At 38.7% G+C, this 19726-nt stretch overlaps 1 protein-coding gene across 1 annotated transcript in view; it reads left to right on the top strand.

The window, feature by feature from the left end:
* Positions 1–18352, top strand: part of mmp11a (matrix metallopeptidase 11a) — a 32731-nt gene extending 14379 nt beyond the window's left edge. Inside the window, exons 2-8 of the mRNA XM_037680170.1 lie at positions 6152–6378; positions 11209–11352; positions 14346–14479; positions 15303–15556; positions 17182–17398; positions 17691–17951; positions 18234–18352. Coding sequence (XP_037536098.1) covers positions 6152–6378; positions 11209–11352; positions 14346–14479; positions 15303–15556; positions 17182–17398; positions 17691–17951; positions 18234–18352 — 1356 coding nt within the window. The remainder of the gene's footprint in view (positions 1–6151; positions 6379–11208; positions 11353–14345; positions 14480–15302; positions 15557–17181; positions 17399–17690; positions 17952–18233) is intronic.
* The last annotated feature ends 1374 nt before the right edge of the window (positions 18353–19726 follow it).

The following is a 19726-nucleotide window of genomic DNA, read 5'->3' as shown; positions in this document are numbered from 1 at the left end:
TATCACCATCTGTTAGCAAAATAGCTTAAGAGCCACGCAATGTATTTAAATGAAAGTAATCATTAGTTGTACAGTACACCTACCTATATATCGTTAACTTATAAAGTCAACCAACTTAAAATGGCCCACACAGCTAATTAAAATTATTTGACACAAACATGATTGTCACACAGGAAATTTTACAGCTATTGACCCAAAACTTTTTGTGGTAGTAGCTGAGGGGCATCCTCTATACATCTGCTTTCAGCACCAACTGATTAAGGTTGGAGCTATAACGACCATAACTCCATCTTTTCTCAACATAAACTGATCGAATCCTCCATGTTGAGAGGAGCCAGTTGAGGTGGTTCGGGCATCTAGTAAGGATGACCCCGGACACCTCCCTAGGGAGGTGCTTCGGGCATGCCCGACAGGGATGAGACCTCGGGGAAGACCCAGGACATCTTGGAGTCCTCCCAGAAGAGCTGGAAGAGGTGACTGTGGAGAGAGGTGCCTGGGCCTCCCTGCTCAAGCTGCTGCCCCCGAGACCTGACTGCAGAATAAGCAGAGGAAGATAATGGATGGATGGATGGATGGATGGATGGATGGATGGATGGATGGATGGATGGATGGATGGATGGATGGAAAATGACCAAAATTTATATCAAAATCCTGTACGAAAGGTGGTGAGAGCTATACATGTCAAATGAGAATAATCGTCCTTTCAATTTCATTATAAAATTTTATTATAAACCAATTAAAACAACAGGTGGTCTAATTTACAATAATTTATAATAATAAAAACTTGTGATTCTATGTAAAAGTGACAAAACACACAAACCTGCACGTCAAGCAAACTGACAACCGTTCATTCAGAGAGAATTATTTTGAAGCTAACTCAGGTTTCAGAGCTGAGGAGCGAAACACCAAATTGTGTTTTTATCGGTTAAAAACAAATCTGTTTAGTAAAAGAAGGCAACAAGAAGAACATTCTGGATTAAGATAATCCCCTTGTTTGGTTTTAACTTTGAACTTTGATGTCAAACCTGTTAGGAATCAGCCTCATTCGCTATTCTGCTTTGGGGTCAGATGGGTCAAGCAAACCATTTGACTCGCAGTTGGAGGAGTTTACCTCTTTAACCATGTGGCGTTTCTTTCTTTTTTCCATCTGTTTCTTTGAAATGACAGAGGCCACCCCCTCACAGTTCACCCAACACTTAAAATTAATTTAAGTTTTACGAGCGTGAAAGTCGATGCTGCGCCTGCCTCTAAGCTCTGACTGAGATCAGGATCTGTAGAGTCTGAGAGTGAACGACTCATACATCAAAAACCCTTTCTTGACTAAGACTAACAAGACTTTCGAGTAAAGTAGAGCTGTTGGCAGATGGCTTTTACCTCCAGGAAAAAGTCTGTTATGCTTGTTTGTTTAAATACCAACAGGTTTGACCTGCATCATCATCCTCACATTATTATAATTAACTAAATCTGAACACCTAACCATTCTTTCAATTAATGTTAGGCATTTATTTGAAAAGGTTTTGGGTGTTTACAAGAACAATACCCAGATTTTAAAAGAATGGGTTTGTTGGACATTTAATCATTCTCATCTTTAAATAATTTTCTCTCGGTGCCTGATGGTGTTCAGGTGTTTTAGACTCGTTTTCAAGTGTTGTTGTTTTGTTTTTTTTAAGAAACATTTTTAATTTCATGTTCTCGAGCCTAACAGTGCAATTTGAAGCTAAATTAAAATCCTTCACAACAGGATTGTCCGTTCGGCTTTCTCCATCCTTACAAACTTGCAAGCCTTTTGTATTAGTATTTCTCCAAGCAACATTTCATCTGAAACACACATTTCGTCCAGCTCGGGGAAGAATCTCTCCATGCAAAGTGCACTGATTAAAGAAAATTGAGCAGAAATTGTAAAAACACAGAAAGCATTAAAGGTACATTTAAATAAATTTGTATTTTTTACAGCTTGATCTGTTCATACACTCCATGACTAAAATCTCACTTTGATCAGAATGTTTTATTTGCTTAAAAAAACTCAATCAGTTGTATAAAAAATGGACTTCTGATCAACAGTTCATTTAAGGAACAGTCCAAATTACAGAATAAAAAGGGGTAAACGGGTGTAACTACAAAAAATAAAACTAGAAAAAATTGACAAAACAACATATTTCAAAATTGAAACTTTTTTATATTCTTATGTACTAAAATTGATACAATATAAAATAAAATTCACATATTTAAACAAGAAAGGGCATTGCATTGTAGTTTCAGACACCCCTACAGTAGATCATACCAACTCCTTCAACAGGTGTCACTTTTATCAACGATTAAACTGTCGAAATTTTATACCAGCAACACACAAACCAAGTAAAACCCAAGTAAGTACATAACTAAATGTATGTAGTGTTTGACAATTCTGTTTTCTCGAGGTTTTGAATTAGATTAAGTAAATAAATTTGAATGCTAACCTCTTAAACGTTTCCCTTAAGCTAGAGCTAGCTAACTAACATTAGCTAACTAGCATTAGCTAACTAGCATTAGCTAACTAGCATTAGCAAGCCGAAGCTAATGTATTCCTTCCATTTGTGAGCTAATGTTAGCCCCCAGTTTTAGGAGTTTATCAGGTTAATTGGAATTGTGTACATAGACTATAAAAAATAGCTCATGCAAAAACCAAAAAAAAAAGTTTTCCTTTATTTTTGTTAGTTTTTCAGTACCTTCAAGTAATGTGTACTAATTTCTGGGCAGTGTGTCTGCAGAGGAGAGGGGGCAACTAAAATGATCAGTAAAGCTGTCTAGATTAAACACTGGATTTCTGATTTTTGAGCTGTAAAAGACATTCCCACCTCTAACCTTTCATATACTGTATCTTCTTATTTATCCACTATTTTGTTTTTATTCATTAAACAAAGTGTTACATGAGATTACTGAAGTTTTTTTTAAATTATTTACCTTATTTTGGTGGTCCACACCTTTTAGAAATGGTGAGGAACAAACCTGTTGAAAATGTTGAGCGGTACTACCATTTCTCTATTTTTCATTTTGATTGTGATTTTTGGAGCTTCTACTTCTCAATATACTGTTTTAAGTTTGCAAGTAATATGCTAGGATTGCCTTCACACATGGGAGATAAAGTTATCCATCTATGCACATTTTCTACAACATAGTGACATCAAATGCATTTATCCTAGCTAGATCAGATTAGCTTCTCTTTGACTCATTCTGATATTTAGGACATGAACTCAGTGCCTTTAATGAACTTTGCTTTTTTTATTTTTATCATGTATTTTCATGTCAGGAGTCTTTAGATTGATATGTTTCAGAGCTGCTTTGCTCCAATGATAAGAGTTTTGTTGGTATCATGACTTTTTTGTTATCAAGCTTCAGTCCAGGAAGACAGATAACAGTACAGAAAGAGGGACCTCATGTCAGACTGGTCTTACTCATTTCTGTGAAAACAAACCTGCTGAACATCAGCAAATAGAAGCCTAACCAGAAGCAGGTTTTCTGGGGATGCATTGAAGCCTCCTGGGGGTTTTGTTTGGACGCTGCGGCTTTTTTGCTTCATTCATAACAACTCCTACAAGAGGAGCTGCAGGATATGAGCATAAACATCCCCTCTAACATGAATAAGTGCTTTGTGCAGTGGAATAACCAGCTGAAGTCTGCTCTAAACAAAGTGAAGCGAAAGGAGGGGGTTTGTGAGGTGTGTGTTTTTCTGTGATTCAGACCCATCAGTCACTCCGTTTCTGCAGTCTGGAGCACATTCCACAAATCCTGCTGGGTTTTGTTCTCCATGACCTACACCGAGACACAGTAGAACAACTCAGGTCATTGTCAAATAACAAAAACATGTTAACTTTTATAAAAAATTACACCTCAATTTATTTCACTCCAACTTGTTTAACAGATTTAGTCCAAACATTGGTGTTTGAGTTTTAAACCATCTCATTTTAAACCAGGAATGGGAAACATTTTATCATAGCTGATGGGATAAAAAGGTCTCAAGCTGAATTAAAACATTGCATCATATCTTTAAAAACACACGGTCAGAAAAAAGTTGCGATGGTTTGTGTATTTTTTTTTTTATTTCTGATGTTTCTATTTTGTGTCTAAGTTTGTTTTGTTGTACTCATGTTTACTTGGATTTAGCTTGTTTCCAGGTAGAGGAATATACTTGACCATTAGTTTAATAGTTTTTAGGTTTATTATATCCTGCAGCCAAAAAGTGGATACGTAATTATATTTTTGCCCGTGTGTGTCTCTTACCAAAGTATCTCATGAACCACAGGAAGAATTTTAATAAAACTTGCAGTAAGTTATTTGTTTTAAATACAACTGATTACCGTCTGAAGTCAGTATGATTCAAGATGGTTGCCACAGCCAACTGACCATCAAAGCTACAAAAATGGCTTTAACTCGATCAGTTTTACAAATATGAACCTACTGTTTGGTAGCTGTGATTGATCCTCAACACTTATTCTGCTTTGATCTTGACATCTTACAATATTGCATGAAGTCGTGCATAATAATATTTTACAGGTTTGACACAAACCGCTTCAACTCTACATTTTTCTTAATTCCCTCAGTCCAGCCTTTGCCTTTTGTTTAGTGCCAGACCAATGTGATTTCATCTGTTAGTCTGTTTTGCTACTGTTTGTTTTGGATTTGGTTTTTCATTTGTTTATTTGCTTCTGCTTCATTTTTAGGTTTTGCGTCATCATGATAAAATCCTATAGTAATGCAAGAAACGTTTAGTTCCCATATGCCACAATCATCGATGCTTCCGTTTTTCAGACCATTTGCGATAAGATCAGAGTCATGGAGGTTATAATGTCCAACGTTATGTAAAAGAGTAGTTCTGAGCAGATTCACACAATCTGATGATGGAGATAATTGGTTTAATCTTAGCTCAATATATTGATAGCGTCTTTTTCCCACAGGTTGTTTTGAGTTACAGCGGAAAGGGAAATGCACGTAATCTGGTGAAAAGAGAACACCCATCAGTTTTCTGTGTGGCAGGACTGCAGATGTGGTTTTTCTCAGAGGGACTGAAGTGAGGCAGATGAGGAGGTGCGGATGGGGCTCTGCTCTGTAATTTGCTTCTGTGGAAATGAGCAGAGTCATTTCCTCTGGGTCAGGTGGAGAGGAGCATTAAGGATAATGGGACACCAAATGGGTCCAACGTACGTGGTTCGGTGACCCGGTTGTAAGGTTGTGCTCTCATTAACCTGAATTTGGGACAGATCATTCAAGATATCTGCAGGATGAGCTGAAATTGCTTTGGTCATTGCCTCCTGATATTTTTTTCTTCGTTATATTTTCTGAAGAAAATAAATAAATGAATAATTAAAAGGACTAAACACTTTGTGGGGGAGTGGTGGTGCAGAGGTTAGAAGATGGGCTTCTTAAACTGATCGCCGAGTGATCGGTTGCTGATGAGCCTACAGATGATGTAATGTCAATTATGACTGTTCTGTCTTTTATCCATCCATCCATCCTTTGTATTATTTTTTTTTATTTACCCTTTATTTATACAGGTAGTCTCATTGAGCCGCGAGAACTCATTTTCAAGAGAGACTTGTTTAGGGAGCAGATGGGGGGGGGGGGGGGGGTTTAAGGGCCTTGCTCATGGGCCCAGAGTGGGGCGAATGAGGGTAGGGGCAAATTTACCCGCTTTACCCACTTATTCCTGTTCAGGTCATGGGGGTCACTGGTGCCCATGTCCAACCATCACTATGCGAGAGGTGGGGAACACCCTGGACAGGTCTCCAGTCCATCACAGGGACATATAGAGACAAACAACCATTCACTGTCTCACTCACACCTAGGGACAATTTAGAGTTACCAATCAGCCTAACATGCAAGTTTTTGCTCTTTGAGAGGAAACCGGAGCACCCGGAAAAAACCCACACATGCACGGAAAGAACATGCAAACTCCACCCAGAAAGGCCCCTGGCCGGGATTTGAACCTGGGCAACATTCTAACTGAGAGGCGGCAGCTCTACCAACTGTGCCACCGTGCTAAACTGTTCTGTCATTTAAATTATGATAAATGCAATCAATATTGTTTGGAGTTATTTAAAGGTGGCATAGAGAAGTGGTTAAAGTTGTTCTGAAGCCATAAACAAATGACGCATTTAAAATGTCATTGTTGTTTCAGGCCTTTGAGAGATTCCCAGACCTAAAGAGGAGGGGAAAGGTTCCTCACGCTCAGGACTTTGTGAATGAAGCGAGTACCCCAACAAACTCCCCCAACGCATGGAACCGACCTCGCTGTGGAGTGCCGGACTTCCTCACCCAGAAGAATGTGCGTCATCGAGAAGGACACCGCCAGAGACGCTTCGTGCTACACGGAGGGCGTTTCGACAAGACAGACCTCACATACAAGTACAAACTTTTGTTATTTTTAAATCTATCGATATTTTGTATTTTTCTCTTTTCATATTTAACTCGAATATGAACTGTCTTTGTATTGGTTTGTCCTTGTGGGTTTTGGCTCCATTTGGCTGATGGAAGCAGAATTTCATCCCATTTCACTTTTTAAAAATAACTATGTGAACTTGAACCACAGCCCTTCTCACTGCTTCAAAATGTTCCTCTATAAGTTTAGGTTTAACTGAATTAAAAAATGTAATGAAATTATGAAATTAATGCTAAATGTTTCTAAATCAAGAGTGAAACTTCAAGTTTAAGGAGTGCCCAGAATATTTTGTAGTTGTGATTATTGAGGATTTTCTAATTTCTTATCAAGTTGACCCATTCTGTGACTAAATGCTGATAGAAAGAATCATTATTTTTTTTTATAGAGGAAATTGATTTTTCTTTATTACATTTTGCCATTATAGGTGGGTGATCATGTAATTTCCTCTGTGTTGGTGTGCGTCTGTTGACAAAATATCTCATGAACCAGAGCATGGATTCTAATGAAACTCTAATAGTAATCATTAGATGTACATATACAACTGATTGACTTTTGAAGTCAACCCAAATCAAGATGGCTGCCACAGCTAATCAACCTTAGCAAACACAAAAGTGGCTGTAACCCAGTCAGGTTAACAGATATTGAGCTACAACTTTGTGTGGTAGTAGCTGACAGTCATCGTCAACATATATTCTGAGTGCTAATAAACAAGATCTTTGTTTTAAACTTGGGCATGCAAAATGACAGGTAATTTAATTTAATAAGTGCTATGTCAGTTATTTATCGTAACAAACTAATTCTGCATGTTTAGGCCAGCTCTGTAAGGCTCATATGATGTAGCGAGGTAAAGTATGTAGTTTTAATGGCATCCTGCAGCTAAAATGTTTCTCCGTGTCCTCATTTGTGTTGTTTCCAGCTGCAGCAAGACAAAAAAAAATAATAATAATAAAGAAAATGTGCTTTCTTTGCACCAAAAACAACAAACAGTTAAAAAGTTTCTGGAGAGACCAAAAGCAGAGGTGATGGTGAGTCTTCACGTTTCTACTGCTGCACTTTAGCCACACTGAATGACAGACTTAAAATAAATAATGAAAGATGGAAAAGCCGATAAGGCGTTTTGAAAACGAAGTCTTGGGACTTATGATTTATAAAACAGAGTGCTGGTTTTCTTTCATCAGAGGCTGTGGCACCATCAAGAGTGGCGGCGTCTGCTGGCTGCTGCCTCTGTGTCTGCGTCTCCTGGGGTCCCTTTCATTCTAGTCATTCTTTAACATAACAGCATATTAAGGCAGACAGAATGAAAGCAAGCGCATGGAGGTAGAGAGCTTTTAATAGCAGCACTGACCACAGACTAATTAAATTCTGCTGGATCAGATCTATTTTGGTGCCTCCTGAGTGATGTGGTTAACCAGGACCGTGGCAGTGACCTACCGAGTCAAACGTCACCTCTCTGCATCAAGACCTAACAGGACCCTACCTAGTTAGTGTGGCTCTGCTTTTTACTTCAACATATTTAGATTTTATTTTAGATTAGTTGCTAATTGGAGCCTGTGGAACAAGTTCTTGATTAAAACCTAGTCATGCTGGGTCATCTGAGAAGCTCAGCTTTTTACTGCATTAATGGTTAACTAAACTGAAAGAAGCTTACCGGTGGCAGTAAAATGTTTAAAGGATTGTGTTTGGAGTGCCAGGCAGGATGTGGGAACAAAATGTACAATATCAGAACAGAAAAATGTCCGTTTTAATGGGAGATTCAGTTTAAAGAGATCATACAACACAATTATTTAACCTTTTTTTGTTGTTGACAGCATTAACTCAAGATATTTCATGTTTTGTCTAATTCATTTTGGCAATTATACACATTCATTTTTATAATTTTAGGCTGAAATATATCCCAAATAAAGTTGGAACAGTAGCACTTTTGCCAATTTAACCCTTGCTTTAATATCTTCTGGCTTTGTGATAAAACGTTTCAGGTGTTATTTTTGTCCCATTCTTTCTGGAAACAAAGAGTTAAGGTGTCCAACAGTATGAAGTTGTTGATTTAATTGCCTACATTCTTTTATGGAGACAAGTCAGGACTGCAGTTGGAACACTCCCCTCCTCTTCCTTAGCTTTTGTAATGTGAGTAAAACGTGGTTTTACATGATTTTGTTGACAAATGACTTCCCTGAATGTGATCTTGAAGGCAGCAATGCCTTGCTCTAAAATCTCAGCTGGACTTTTCTGCAACAATGCTGCCCTCACAGAACACTGATGATCCAAGCCCAGAACCACCACAAAGTCCAGCTTTTGGACTTGTTTGGAGCCCCCTTTTTTCTTTTTTTTGCACACAGCACCCATTTCTTCCAACAAAAATGTGTAATACTGATTTGTCTAGCTACAATCCACATTTCCCTCGTGTGATGGAACATCCCAAAAACCTCTGAGCCCAGAGAAGACGCAGCCACTTCTAAATAGTTGTCATAAGATTCTTTATTTATTTGTTTTGCACAGCGAAGTTTTAAAGTATGAAGGGAATTCCATTGTGACGAAGTTACAAAGACTCCCCAAAGTAATGCCTCGTCTCTCTGTGGTTCCATCAACTCCTGATGACCAGCTCTTCTTGATGCGGTGCCGTCTAAGAGACAAGATCATCGCTGTCCATTTCAGGCTTGCTGCCTTCTTTATTCTTTACCTTATACAAATTACTTCACACCAATCGTACGACCTGTAAGGTTAAATATTTCAGTCCACCTCAAACTTTTATTGAAGACATTATTAACAGTTGGGTATTTTTCTTGTTGACAAATTACTGACGCCCAGTATTTGTTCCTCAAAGATTCAGCTTTCGATAGAGGGTTTTTAGTACGAAATCATGAATATAATCACATGTTGATGTCAGCTGCCCAAAAAACTATTTAAAAAAAATCTCATTATAGTTTTGGGTCATGGGGAGTTGGTACCCGTCTACAGCAGTTACTGTTTTTAAAATGAAGCTGAAGTGAAAAAAAACTTAGAAAATGTTTTGTTTCTGCTATAAAATTAGTAAATATGAGAATCTCACATCCCCCCCAAACACGCACACATTGCATGCCTTTCTCATTTTCTTTGTTTAAAAAAGTATCCAAAACTCCAACAGAAACTTTATTTAAACAAACCACGCTGTCCTTCTAAACGGTAGATTCTGTTACCTTTAAACAGAGCCATGTTGGCTGTGACCGTCACGCCAAGTTATTTAAATGACGTCTGTGAGCAGCAGCTCATATGTACAGACATCAACACTATCACCTGACACGTTTCAAGAACGCAGTGTTTTTTCCATTTTCTCTTAATTCGGTTTGACTCAGTAACTTGTAAGCCACTCTGAAGAACCAAATGAGTTTCTGTGTGACTGACGAACTCCTAACAGATAAAGTAAATCATTTTGTTTTCAATTCAATCCTTTTCTTTAGGATGTGTGAAAGTAAAACAGTTTTTCATTCACCTCTTCAAGTATTTCATAAAAAGAAAAATGTCTTCTTCTATTCCCCTTGTGAAGCTCTGCAATATTATATTTATTCTGCAGCTTTTAGATAAATGTTCATTTATCTTCAACGCGTCGTTAATCTACTAAACCCAAGAGACGGTAAATGAGACGAAAGCGGTGGAATTTTATTTTTTTATTGATGGTGTGTTTTTAAAAACGCCACATTTTGTGTTGATCCTACTGCTGTCTCATTTTAAATTGTCTGGATCAAACAAGTTTAACTCGGCAGCAGACACAAAAAACTCTTCGCCTCCTCATCCTCTTGCCTGATCCCAAATTCAGCCTCCGCCATCTTTAAAAGCATCTCATAAATTAAAGTTAATGGGAACAACGAGGCTGCAGGAGGAGTTTAAGTGATGATGCATTTTTCTTTTATTTCTGGAAGTCTGTTTTAGTGTATGTTATATATAAAGGGGATTTTCCAACATTACTAACTGGATAAAAAGTAAATATTTAAGTGTTTACATGCACATATTATTAATCCGTTAATTTATAAATCACAAGCATAATCTTTCTTTCGGCATATCGGACACACAAAGTGAGAATCAAGATAATAACTTTAACAACCACATTAAAAAATAATCATTATGCCAATCTGTTTCTTTCACGTATGTGTAATAAAAGATCAGCAGCAAAGAAAAACAAATAAAAATTCCAGCTCTGAATCTTCTAATTAATATGTTGGATCTTGTTTGAACCTTGTCGTCTCTATGCAACAGAAACGTTGTTTGCGGTCCCTGGGGCCAAGTTACAAGCCGAAACGGTTTCTGCGCGATCCGTTACATGGGCAGGTTTTATATCATTGCAGAAATTTTTTATTTTTTTTAAATCATACTGGAGTTTGGCCAGAAGCCCCGAGTTAAAACATGCAGCGACTGCTCCTCGATTAGCCCACATGTGAGAGGTTTAAAAAGCGTGCAACAATTATTTTGATTCTCTACGTTACCAACTTACAAGTTAAAAGGGAGTTTTGCCCTAAAATTCCTGCTATCATCTTCAAAGTTTATGTGTTTGCTTTATAATTTATGTACTTGTACGTACGGTAACAAACATTCGCCGTTTACTGCGGAATGGCTGTTGCTCCTTTTTAAAATTTTAGGTGTGAACTCCGCTCTCACGCTGGGTGGTTTAATCTGAATGGAAATGGAGGAGATCACAATCTTAGTGAGTTTAAAGGCATCACCTCTCCTTTAAGAAGAGATGACAGCAGATATCAAAGATGGTGGTCTCTTTCTGCACCTTTACTTCCTGTGCTTCCTGTGTTGACACCTGCGCTGGTCTCCTGCAGGATCAACAAGTTTCCCTGGCAGATGGGTGAGGAGAAGGTGCGACGAGTCTTTCGAGAGGCGGTGAAGATCTGGAGCGACGTCACACCTCTCACTTTCACCGAGGTCCGCAGCGGGACGGCTGACATCCAAATCGACTTTACTCGGTGGGTTGGCTGACTGAGGTGTTTAAAAGAAGAAAGGGAGACACGTTGATGTTCGTTATTATTTGAATGATATCTGTGACCTTTTGTTTTTGGGGAAATGACTTCCCCGCAGCTCAATAAGTAGCTGAACTATCGGCTGCTTAGTTGCACTGTTGGTAATGTACAAAGATGTCAGACGTTTATAATTTGAGGGTTTTTAAGGTCAGCACAAATTTCAGCAGAATTTTCACTTTGACACTGTCATCCTACTTTTCTGTCTTTTCCTCGAGGTGTCTAAACACCTGGAGCAACACCAACCTAGACAGCTGATCTGACGCAGGGCGGTTTCATAAACGTATGCTGCTGGTTCTTGTCCACCGTGTTTGGTCTTGACAGAACCTGAGATTCATCAGGCCAAGCTGTGTTTATTTGGTGATCTGTGCTCAGTGCAGCGTCAGATTCCTCATTTTGGCTGACGGAAACGAGTACTGTTGTAAAAAGTTGGCTCTTCACTAGCTATGTTTACATGTGGACATAAGTAATCGGATTAAACGCCTCATTCAGATTATTCTTTGTCGATTCAGCTCAATTCGAATGAATTTGTAATCCGAATGAGAGGGGTGGTTTATGCCGATTCATAATCCGAACAGTGTGCATGAAAACGCTTATCTGATTGTTTTATTCCAATCGTGGAAAACTGACATGACTGTGCATGTGCGACCTATGTCAACCTCATGTATTTCCACCTCATTTAAAGATTTTTATATAAACTGTAGCTACTACTGTAGCAAAAACCTGGGAGATCAATCACCTGTCAGAAAAACCTTTTGCTACCGACAAACCCATGAAACTTAAAGATGTAATTTTTCCTACCTCTGATGTGTCTCGTGAAGCTTGTCGTTGGTTTCTGTAGTCATTCACTGCAGGAATACACAAGTGTAGAGGAGAAAAACATTTTGAGGATTTTATGTAATCAGTAATAATACTCAGTGATCTGTTCGTGTTTGTTAGGGGGGTGAATTGTTAGACATCTCACAATTGGATTAAAAGGACTGCATTGTAAATATAGAAAGATTATTGATGCATCTTGATTATCAGGTTTGTAAATTAACCCAGGAAGCAGCAGGTTAGGTTATGATTCTTATCTAGAACACCAAAACTGGAATAGAGAGAAATACAATTTACAAATTGAAATAACTGTGGTTTGTATACGGTTTGTTTTATGTAAATAAACACTGATTTATGTAACTTATAGTGAGACCAGCTATGTTGTATGGTCTGGAGACGGCAGCATTGACAAAAAGACAGGAGAAAGAACTGGAAGTGGCAGAAATGAAGATGCTGAGGTTCTTCTTAGGAGTGACAAAGATGGATAAGATCAGGATGAGATCATCAGAGGTACAGCACAGGTTGAACAACTGGGAGATAAAGTTAAGAGAGACCAGACTGAGATGGTTTGGACATGTCCAGAGGAGAGACGGTGGGTATAGTGGAAGAAGGATGTTAGAAATGCAGCTGCCAGGAAAAAGACAAAGAGGAGATGTATGGATGCAGTTAGAGAGGACATGGAGGTAGAGGACAGAGGATGCAGAGGACAGAGTGAGATGGAGGAGGATGACTCGCTGTGGAGACCCCTGAAGGGGGAACAGCCAAAAGAAGAAGTAGAAACACATTATTAATGTATTTTCTTGCACACTATACCGTATGCCAAAAAAGACCTATTAATCACTGGCTGCTCGCCAACAATTAGCATAGATGCTAACTTACCATTGAAACCACCAAAGAAAAGCTAACGCAACTGGCATTGTGTTTATCACTGGAAATTTATGCACACACTTAAAACAATTTACAGTCATTACTAAAGACAGTCATCCCATGATAACTTTGTGTATTCTTTATGAAAATATGTGGAAACAGACAGCAACACGTTTCAGCTACAACCGCTGGAAGCTATAGAAGAACCAACAGCGCCACGCAGCAGCTAATCTGCTGACTAATAAAGCTGCAAGACGGGTTAACGTTAACAATATAGATTCAGAACCGTCCATAATCTGTTATAAATTTATAAACAAGTTATAACCTCATCTCTGGCGCTTCTTCATAACAAGGTCTGAAATTAAATCCTTCTCGTTGTATGTCAACATTTTTGAGGTGATTGAAGATTCATTAGTCTGACCTAAAGCTAAAATGATAAAATACCGGAGCGTATGAAATGATTATTGTTGCAAAATAATAAAAGTTTTTGATGTTAAAACAATAAAAGGGTAATTGCTGTTTTTGTTTTTATAATGGTAATGAAAGCAGTAGTCGTTTATTGCACCTCCTCAAGCGTCATCTGGATTCTGGATAATCAGGAGCATCTCAGTCAGCAAAAAGCACAGAACCACATATTTTAACTGTCGGATAACATCTGATTCTGACGACAAAGACCTTTCGTTACAAAAAGATTTACTGACAAAGATTACGGCGATGAGCACACGAAGAGGGAAGCAAGAAAGGACAAGCAGATTCCATGCAGCCGACACAAAACTTTGATTGTTAATCTGTATTATCAGGTATTTCTTTTGTTTTGCGTGATTTTGGTTTTCTCCTACTTAAATCATAGTTTTAAATCAAATCTTTGGCATGTTCTGTTTTTTAAAACGCTATTTTAAAAATAAATCGAAACTTAAACGTGCCTCCATTTTTCTAACGCTTTGTTTTTTCCCTTTATTTCTGCAGTTCGAATGCAATTCGTTAGTTATTTGAGATAATTTCTCTTGTGTCTTCATTATTTTTATGTCTCTTATGGATTAAAAAAAAGTAAAATATAAAACTTAAACACAACGTAATCCTCAAATTATTTACCAACTTTTTGAAACTGTCAAATAGTCAAATTATTTAAGATATTTTCAATTTTTAGTTTCAGTTTTTAATTATTTTTGAAGTGATAATAAAACAACAAGCAAATTGTTTTTTTTAGATGTAAGTTTAACAGTTAACTCATCGGAGCACTTGTTGTTATAAACCTACAGCTACTATCATGGAGACAGCCTCCCCTTTGACGGACTGGGTGGGATTCTCGCTCACGCCTTCTTCCCCAAAACACACAAACAAGGAGAAATTCACTTCGACTACGATGAATCCTGGACTCTGGGAAACCACATGGGTGAGCATCTGGATGGCTTCTGATGTTTCCCACAGTGGGACTTTGAGTTAAAGATGTTTATTTTTCTTCTAATATAAAAATAAATCGGTCAGATAAATGAACAAACTGAAGATTTCTAAATGTTTAGTTTGTACATTTATTTCTCCCTTTACACACAAATTATAAAGTGGAAGGAGGAGGAAGATCATTTTGAGAGACGTGGATGCTTTTTCTTGAAGATTCCCAGAGAGGGCTGGGGGTGTTTAAACAAAGTGCGCCCCACATGCCGCTGTATGTGGGTCAAACTCTGTGCAAGCTGGTCCAACTCTCTCCTAATCAACTATAAAGTACTGCAGTTAGAGAGGACATGGAGATGGATGGAGGAGGATGACTTGCTGTGGAGACCCCAGAAGAGGGAACAGCCGAAGGAAGTAGCAGCAGCTGTAGTTTTGCTGCGTTTAGCTTATGTTTATTTCAGCCTCTGTTCTGCTTTAACTCGGTTTCATCTTCTTCGGCAGATCTCAGAAAATTAATTCGCACTGCGTTTTCACTGAAGATACTTTTTCACCAGCTCTTTGTTTTTTTTGCTATGAAGTAATTTTTGAAAAGCTGGTATGAGCTGTTCTTTAGGTCAAACGTGTCGGATGCACGTTCACGTCATACAAACAAGTAAACGAGTGCAGCAAAATAAATCAACAAGAAGACTTGTTGAGAAATGTGTTGGCACTGAACGGCCTCACGTAGCAAAATCCCCACATGCTGCTGAAAGCAGGTCAAAACAAATGCTTTCAGCAGTTTTCAGACACCGTTTGAACCAGATGTGCATCTTCTCTCCTTCCTGCAGGTACAGATCTTCTGCAGGTCGCTGCCCATGAATTCGGGCACGTCCTGGGCCTGCAGCACTCGCACAAGCCAAAAACCATCATGTACGAGTACTACTCTTTCTCCTACCCGCTGAAGCTGAGCGAGGATGACAAGCAAGGCATCCAGTACCTGTATGGAGCTAAACCGCGGGTTCTGGCTCCACGGCCAACCACTCCCCCACCTCCTCCCCCACCACCACCTCAACACATCTACACCGAGACCAACGAAATTCCTGTGAGTGGAACTAATGCAACATTGGAAGAAAGAGGCATATCGATGGTTTTGAGTGTTTGAAACAGAAAAATAACTAAACTGTGGAAAAAAAACTGACGAGTTTAAAATCTACATCACTTGTAGCAGGAGTAGGATTTCAATTAGTTTGTTGTATGAGGGGAAATCATAGCTGCACAAGTCTTTTTCTGCTCATGTGACGTATCAGTGCAGCTGTTACATGTTTTATTGCTACAACGAAGTTTGATCAGGAGACAAAAAAAATACTACAGATCGTCAGGAAGTGAGTCACCTAGAAGTCTGGCAGCAGCTGCTGTGAAGAAAACAGTACCAGTTATAACAAATTAGAGTTTCATGCATTTAGAAAATGTCTTCAGAGCGCAGAGTGACCTCCCAACAACCCAAAGAGCAAAAACAGAAGAGACGGGGAGCAAAAATATTAAGGTATAGATTTAGGAGACACTGACCGGTTGAGGTGTTTCTCCAAACAACAACCAGCAGCACTGAACGGCTTTCTAAAAAAATACATTAAAACTTTAAACACTTTAAAGACTATCTAGAGCAGGGGTCTGCAACCTTTAGGATCAAAAGAGCCGTTTCTGCCCCTTCGTTCACCAAATTAAACGTCGAGCCGCAAAACCTGCTACAATTGTCTTTATCAATTGGTGGCACATGGGCCACTTCGTTAGAGGGGGCTTTTCTGACCAGTAGGCATGCCATTATAAAACTAAAAACAACAATTGTTAACATTTATTGATATATTTACATTTTAAGACAAAAGAAAAGACTGGATTCCATCCATCCATCCAATCATCCATCCGTTATTTTTACTCGCTTTTTCCTGAAAGACTGAATTTTTCTAAAAGAAAAAAAATATATTATTTTGCCAATTAGTTAAAAACTAAAATAATGAACTGTGCAGGCTGTTTTTTTTTTTAATTGTGGAGAAATTGAGTTTGAAGGAATAAAGCATAAAGTTAAATTGAGTATAATTTACTGTGTATTAGTACTAATATCTGCATATTTGCAAAGGAAATTACAGGAAAACTGCTAAAGCTAGTAATTTTTTTGTTGTGGGTATAAGATCTTATAAAATTCAGTTTTGTTAGTTTTGGTCAAAGCTTGAAAGAGCCGCTGCAGAGGGACCAAAGAGCCGCAGGTGGCTCCAGAGCCGCAGGTTGCAGACCCCTGATCCAGACTATATTCCCACTGCTGATTTTATTTGTTGTATATGAACCACATTTTGTGCTCTCGAGTTAGTATTAAGGGTTAAAAACGTCTAAGCCTAAATTCACTAGGACGGACAAATAGGTTTTATTTTACAGAAAATACTATTAAATGTTAGTTTAGTTTTGATGGTGTACGTATTTGTGATTATAAAACTGAGTGGATACATGAGTCTCAAAGGCAAAGATCAAGTTTAGGTTCTGGAAGAGCTTTGCAGCTTTGTTTTTGTTTTTTTTGCTGATGAAATTGTGAAGTGGTTTCTTTCTTTTGTGTTAAATCCCCTCTTTACTCTAGTGTCAGGTTAAAACAGTCGTATGTCTCATCCTGCTGCAGTAAAACTCCCTCCTGGGAGAAACTTTAGATTTGTGTTGAAATAAGCCGGTGATCTGTTGCATTTCCAGCCCGACGTCTGCGAGACGGACTTCGACGCGGCGTCTATGATCCGAGGGGAGCTGTTCTTCTTTAAGGCGGGTTACGTTTGGAGGATCAGAGACCCTGCAGGATCAAAGCATCTGGAGAGCGGGTACCCGGCTCTGGCGTCCCGGCACTGGAAGGGGATTCCTGTCAAGATTGACGCCGCCTTTGAAGACAAGTTAGGAAATATTTGGTTCTTTAAAGGTAGGTGACTAAGACTAAGAGCTGCAGTTTATGTGGTTTATGGTTTCGTGCGAGTTCAGGGAAGAAGGCACAGCGATGTCTCGTGAAGTGAAAACCCCCTGTGGGCAAGTTTAAGAAGAGATAAAAATGGTAATTAACAAAGATTTGGGAGAACGCAGTAACTTTAATGAGATTTAATCTTGGATCCAGTGACATAACCGCTATTTACTTACAACAATGCCTTTAGTGTTTAATGTTTAACACGATTCAGCTGAGGTAAACAATCAAATGAAAAGGGCCGTCGTTTCTGCAGGAGATCACTTCTGGGTGTTTGATGCCGAGACCCTCATCAGGGGGCCGGAGTCCATTCGGAGTTTGGGTCTGTCCATATCCAGGATCCAGGCCGCACTTCGCTGGGGCCACGATTCCAACTACAACACCTACTTCTTCAAGTCGGGCAGTTACTGGAGGTTCAGCCCTCACGAGAACCGAGTCGAGTCTGCCCACCCGCGCAGGATGCAGGACTGGAGCGGCATCCCAGACGACGTGGATGCTGCCTTCAGGGACATGCACGGTACGGGGAAATCAAATTCATCCAAGTTCTTGAAGATTGTATTCAAATTTTTATTTTTGCTAAAAACAACAACTTGATGGTGATGGGGGGAAATTAACCAAAAACTTACCATTAACGTATTTATTTAAAAAAGGCATTTATTAAATATTAATCTAAAAAATATATGTTTTATAAGTTTCTAACTATTGGAGAATTCTAAAATTTTACCACTTTGCACCTCACCCTGATGCTTTCTTGTTGCTGTAAATACTGAACAATTAGTTTTTGTTCTCGACTTCACAGGCTACGCTCACTTTATCCGAGGACGGCTTTATTGGAAGTTCGATCCTGTTGGCATGAACTCGTTGGAAGGCTACCCTCGCTACGTCGGTGTGGATTTCTTCGGCTGTGGACCCGAGTGAGTCTGCGGAGAATCACGTTTGCCGATCCGTTTTGTTTGGTTGGGTTTTTTTGGGACAATGAAGAGGAACAGAAACGGCAGATTCAAGAGGATGAGATGCTCTTTAAATCTGTTTATGCCTTTTTTGCATTTATTGATCCTCAGATTAATTAACGCCGCCTTCTCAGGAAAACCACATAACCTTTCCTCAGATTTGGCACCTCCTGTGCAGCTCTACTTGGACCTATTTTGCACATTTTTGTCCCCACGAGGCTGAGATCTGGGTCCCGCTTCAGTCTCGCCTCCTTTCTCTGAGCCTGAAAGTGTTTTAAAGACTGTTTTTACTCGGCGTGGTCAGTGTTAGATACTCGAGATGTTTTCGTTGACTGTGGGCCTCAAGAGTTTGAAGAGTAACGTCAGAACGTAAAGCAGCTTTCTGTGCTGCCGTTGTCAGGGTTGAATTTGAACCATAGAAATCCATCAGTTTTTAGTGTTTTATATTATTGAACATAATGCAACTTTACTTTCCTGCTAACTTCACTCCAATCAGAACATGGGAGCAAAAGGTTTTTGAGTTGTTTTTTTTGTACAAAGTGTTTGAAACAGACGGGGGACGAGTGAGTTTGCAACTTTTGGTTTCGTCTCATCATCCTGCACAAAAATATGCTTTTGTAAGTCTGAGAGATAAAGTTTAAGGATTTTCTTTTGCCTAAAAGTGATTCTACAAAGCAGCTCACTTTACAGATCTACTAGTCCGCTTTAGATATAATTAAGTTTATATAGTGATAAACGTTCACATCAGTTCTCCACTCAAGTCGATTTATATTACAGAAGAAAAATGACCAAACATTAGTTTATTATTACGTTATTTTATTTAAATCATGTTTTCCTTCCTCGTTGTTTTAATGCATTTTATCTAATTAATCTAAATTTTTCCACCTCAGCCAAGAGGGCACGAAGCATTTGAAATATTTAGTTTTACTTTCAGACGTTTACACTTCTTGTTCTTTTCATGCAGATAATGTGAACAAAGACCAAAAAAAAAGGTTTGTGGAAAAGCTGAGAGTTCCCTCAGATCTGACTGTGTTCCTGTTGGGTTCATCCCTCCATCATCAGAACAGAACCCCGTGAGGTTCTGCGCGTCAGATCGGTTCAGATACATTAAAGCTCGTTTGCAGTTTCTCTGTTAGCCGAGACTAAAATATGCAAACGTTTGTGCTAAAAACACTGTAAATAATTTATTTTAAAGGACTTGTTTGTGAGGTAATTTGCCTTTATTTTTATATAATGTACCGTATTTGACATAACTCAGAGGTAACAGGTTAACTCAGGTGTGTTACTAAAAATAAACGTCATATAGTTTTGTTTGTTTGCTCGTTCAAATATATTTGGGCTC

Source organism: Nematolebias whitei, chromosome 8, assembly GCF_014905685.2.
Source record: "Nematolebias whitei isolate Nwh7 chromosome 8, NemWhi1, whole genome shotgun sequence".
NCBI lineage: Eukaryota > Metazoa > Chordata > Actinopteri > Cyprinodontiformes > Rivulidae > Nematolebias > Nematolebias whitei.
Note: the sequence above shows the minus strand (reverse complement) of the source record. Positions and strands in the feature narration are given on the sequence as shown.